The following is a 4,297-nucleotide window of genomic DNA, read 5'->3' as shown; positions in this document are numbered from 1 at the left end:
TCCCTTTATTAAGAGTTTCCCCCCCCCCCCCCCATAGAATTAGAAATTCACTTTATGAAGGGTTAGGACAATATTTATTTCCACAGTATGTAAACGCATAAGCAAGGTACTAGTCCTTTTTCCCCAAGGGTAAAACCCTATCATTATTGTATATTATTTGTTATGTTAAGAATTCAGAAAACAGAAATGTCATAAAGAGGGCAAAACACTAGCTTAAATTTTTGCAGTTGTGTTTCTGTTTTATTTATTATTTCTAAGGCAATTCACCACCAACTCCATTTTTCTGACCCTCTGTTTAAATTTGTTTGGCTTCTGCAAGACACTATACTGTGTCCCTGAAAAAATAATTGGGAGAAGTCAGTCTGCACAGTGAGTATCAGGTTCCTTTCAAAATTATGTAAAAAGGGAAACTATCGACAGAGCTCCAGGAGTTTGCTTTCTTTCTATGCAGCATTAAAATACCAAAGACTGGACTCCAAAATGGACTCCCACATAGATGTATGTGTTTTCAACAAGGAAGGTTGCAGAAAACATGGGGTTTTATTTGCAATGAGATAAAACAATCATTCTTTTCCTTAGGACTATTTGAAATTGAATCTTCAAATATGTCAGTTTTGAAGTAATTCAGTAATGCAATTTAAAGCTCTCTTCTTTCTAACTTTCTCAAAAAGGGTCACTGTCAATTAAAAGCTGTCATTTCTTTTTTCCAGGTTAAAAATGCTTATTTTTCCTCCTGTGCCAGTTCCAAAGATCAAAGGGATTGACCCAGACCTCTTGAAGGTAATACTGTGCTTGAAATCTACAGTGGGGATCACTATAGTAGTAGCAGGTGACAATTGTTACCTCAGACAGAACAATTTTGTAGGAAAAAGTTATGACGTGGGGGGAGTTGAGGGGAGAACTAGTTTTCATTAAATAATAAAAAAAAAAATCTTGCAACTATTCTGTCAGCTACAGTTATCTTTAAGTTAATGTCATAAAAAGCATGAGCATTTTTTTTTTCCTTTATAAATACTCATTTTTTTCTTGCTTTGTAGAAAGGAAAGCTAGATGAAGTGAACTCCATCTTAGCCAGCCATGACAACTACAAGATACAGCTTTACAATGACGACTTGTGGGTTGAGTTTATTGAGTTGGACATAGAAGATCCTGATGAAAAGAATAGAGCCTCAGATACCGACAGGCTCCTGAGTGAAGATCATCTGAAATCACACAGTTGCTTGGGAGCAAAGGATGATGATTCTGGACGGGCCAGTTGTTGTGAACCAGATATTCCGGAGACAGACTTCAGTGCAAGCGACACGTGTGATGCCATCTCTGATATTGATCAGTTCAAAAAGGTAACTGAAAAAGAAGAGGATCTCTTGTGCCTTGATAGAAAAGATGAGTCATTTGCAAGCCTTGCCGACACAGGCATCCAACATCTGCATAGGAGTGCCCAGTCTGAAAATAGCCAGCCATGGCCACCTTTTTCAGACAGCATTGATTCAGCTAGTCCATCGGTCCATACCCAGCTAAGTAACCAGAACTCATTGACAAGTACTGACTTTTATGCGCAAGTGAGTGATATTACCCCAGCAGGCAGAGTTGTACTTTCACCAGGGCAGAAATACAAGATGGGGAGAGCTCCATGTGAAGGCTGCACAGAACAAAACTTCACCATGGACAATGCCTACTTCTGTGAGGCAGATGTGAAAAAATGTATTGCTGTGATGTCCCAGGAAGAGGATGAGCCACGTGTTCAGGAGCAAAGCTATAATGAGGATGCTTACTTCACCACCGAGAGCCTTACCACTGCTGGTATCAATCTTGGAGCTTCAGCAGCAGAAAACCCAAGTTCAGAGATGCCTGTCCCAGACTATACATCTATTCATATCGTTCACTCTCCACAAGGCCTTGTGCTCAATGCAACCGCACTGCCTGTGCCAGACAAGGAATTCAACACGTCTTGTGGCTATGTGAGCACAGACCAGCTGAACAAAATCATGCCATAACTCTTCTTTGACTAGATGTGCGCAGTATTTCACAGCAGAGAGTCAGCTCGGGCTTCTGTGCTGAAACCAAAATGAAGTCTAGAAGTTTCTCGTGGTTCTTATCATTTTATCTGAAATGTTGCAACATAAAATAGTCATCAAAATATTCCTATTGTGTTCTGTAAATATTATCTGTGAATTTGTCTTGAGACTGTTTTAATAGCAGTGACTGTCTTGTTCTTGTGGGTGTTGATTTTTGTGATACTAAACATTGAAATCACTATGTTTGATGTACAGTAAATCATGCATTTTGATAAAGCTAAAATTCAAGTGGTTTAAAGTCTAAGAATTTAGTAAAAACCATGCTGTTGGCAGAGATCTTTATATCAGTAATTGGGAACTGAACATACAGGTGAAAAAAACAAGAATAGCTTGAGTAAATAAGACATCTATTTTGATTTATATAAATTAATAAAATATATTTTAATATTTTAGTCATAAAAACAAATGTTTTCTATTACACTACACACTGTAATCCGATTATGATAGCCCATCTAAGGAATGCAATTGCTGCAATCTTAAGGAGTTTTCTGTTTCATAAAAGTTTTCTTTGCAGCAAAAAAAGAAAAAACAGATTTTTACAGAGCCATTTTATACCTCCAAAGAAATCTTTAGAGAAATTTTGAACTATTGTAGAAACATAGTAACTGATTCTATTACTTTCTTAGAACTAAGATAGAAATACACATTCAATTTAAAGTTTTATAGAAAACTTTGAAGTACACAAAATATGTGGGCAAATTATTCTGTTCATCAGATTCTGATTAATGCTACTAATATACCTTTTTATAAGCAAAATTTTGTTGACCACTGCATTAAGCAGTGTGCAACTGTATTTTCACTGAAAATTTTTGAGAATACATGAATAAGCTCCAGTAACTTAGCAGCATAACCTCTTCACGTTTGAGCAACTTGTGAACCCCTACTACAGCCAAAGGTATCACTACATTTACCAGTTTGTGCCACATAAAGTCTTGATTTAAAAAATAAATTAGGACGTTAGGAGTTAGCCAGCAGTTATTTTTCAAGATACAGCAGGATTAAAATACTTCAGTGGAACAAGGGGATTGAATACAGTATTGTTCAAAATGTTTGTTTTTGCAGCCTAACTGCATCTCCTCTGACAGCGTTAGGCAGCCTTGCAGAAGGAAAGAAAACTGAAACTCAGTGGGAAAACTCCCGTTGTTCTTGTGTTTCCAAAGAACTTGATGGAGCTTTGCAATGAGCTATTACTGCTTCAGAAGTTGCCTTCCTAGTCCGTATCTTCATCATAGCAGGGTTCTTCTTAGAAAGTAAGTAAGGTCATTCATTTCCTTTCCCTAACCCAAACAGAAGTGTATGAAGTGCAGCACATGCAGGTCTTGCTCATGATGTCTCCCACTGAACCCACTGATGCTCTCTTTGTGACCAACCGCTACAGGACTGGGCCCAGCCATTGGGTGGGGTTTTTAAGTTTAGCACGTACTTTATGGTAAATGTGCATTAGATAGTCTGCTAATTTGCTGCTATATTTTTCTAACAGCTACGTTATTTACTTTCATATAAAATTTCATAGATGATAGACACTAATGCAAGTAATGCCTATGTGTGTGTTTGGAAGAAGTTTCTTACTCTGTTTCTATTGCCAAAAATAGTTAAATACCTCAGTCAACCTCAGAATGTCATTTTGGTACTTTATTGGTCACACAAGCCATTATACGCCGGTCAGAAGATGTGTCTTTCAGTTTCTATTTAACTTCCCTTATGTCAGTGTTTTGTTTGTTTTTCTCAAAGTTTAATAAATGTATTGTCATTGATCTGTCCTCACACAGTGTGTTTTATTGCACGTAATTTATTAGATTTTTTTTATTTTATGGAAAATAGATATTTTACTAGGAGACATCAAGTATTTGTCATTGAATAAAGTAGAATGCAGCCTTCCTCGGAATAGAAGCAATGCCTAATGAGATCAGTGTTTTCACTCATTGATATGGATACTGTTAAAAATAGAAACACGGCCTAAATTTATAGATGGAGACAGGACATGCTGTACCCACAACTGGCCAAGGCATGTGTTACTAATTTAGCAGACCAGTTTACCTTTGGCTGGAACAGGCTGTGGTTGCAAGTAAACAAGCCACAGTAGTTCAAGATTTACACCTATAGTTCAATCCACAAATCAGATACTCTGACAAACCTTGATAGTTTCTCGCAGTGATAGTTAAAACCTAGCAGTATGTCAAATATTCTGTCTCTGTGGAAAATGACGTATCTTGAACGTCTCC

The 4,297-nt window shown here is 37.2% G+C and overlaps 1 protein-coding gene across 1 annotated transcript in view; it reads left to right on the top strand.

Moving 5' to 3' along the window:
• Positions 1 to 2,470, top strand: part of GHR (growth hormone receptor) — a 68,048-nt gene extending 65,578 nt beyond the window's left edge. The window contains exons 7-8 of the mRNA XM_010017143.1: positions 711 to 780; positions 1,038 to 2,470. Coding sequence (XP_010015445.1) covers positions 711 to 780; positions 1,038 to 1,994 — 1,027 coding nt within the window. The 3' untranslated portion in view covers positions 1,995 to 2,470. The remainder of the gene's footprint in view (positions 1 to 710; positions 781 to 1,037) is intronic.
• Positions 2,471 to 4,297: the final 1,827 nt, after the last annotated feature.

This window comes from Nestor notabilis, unplaced genomic scaffold, assembly GCF_000696875.1.
Source record: "Nestor notabilis isolate BGI_N333 unplaced genomic scaffold, ASM69687v1 scaffold2586, whole genome shotgun sequence".
Lineage (NCBI taxonomy): Eukaryota > Metazoa > Chordata > Aves > Psittaciformes > Psittacidae > Nestor > Nestor notabilis.
Note: the sequence above shows the minus strand (reverse complement) of the source record. Positions and strands in the feature narration are given on the sequence as shown.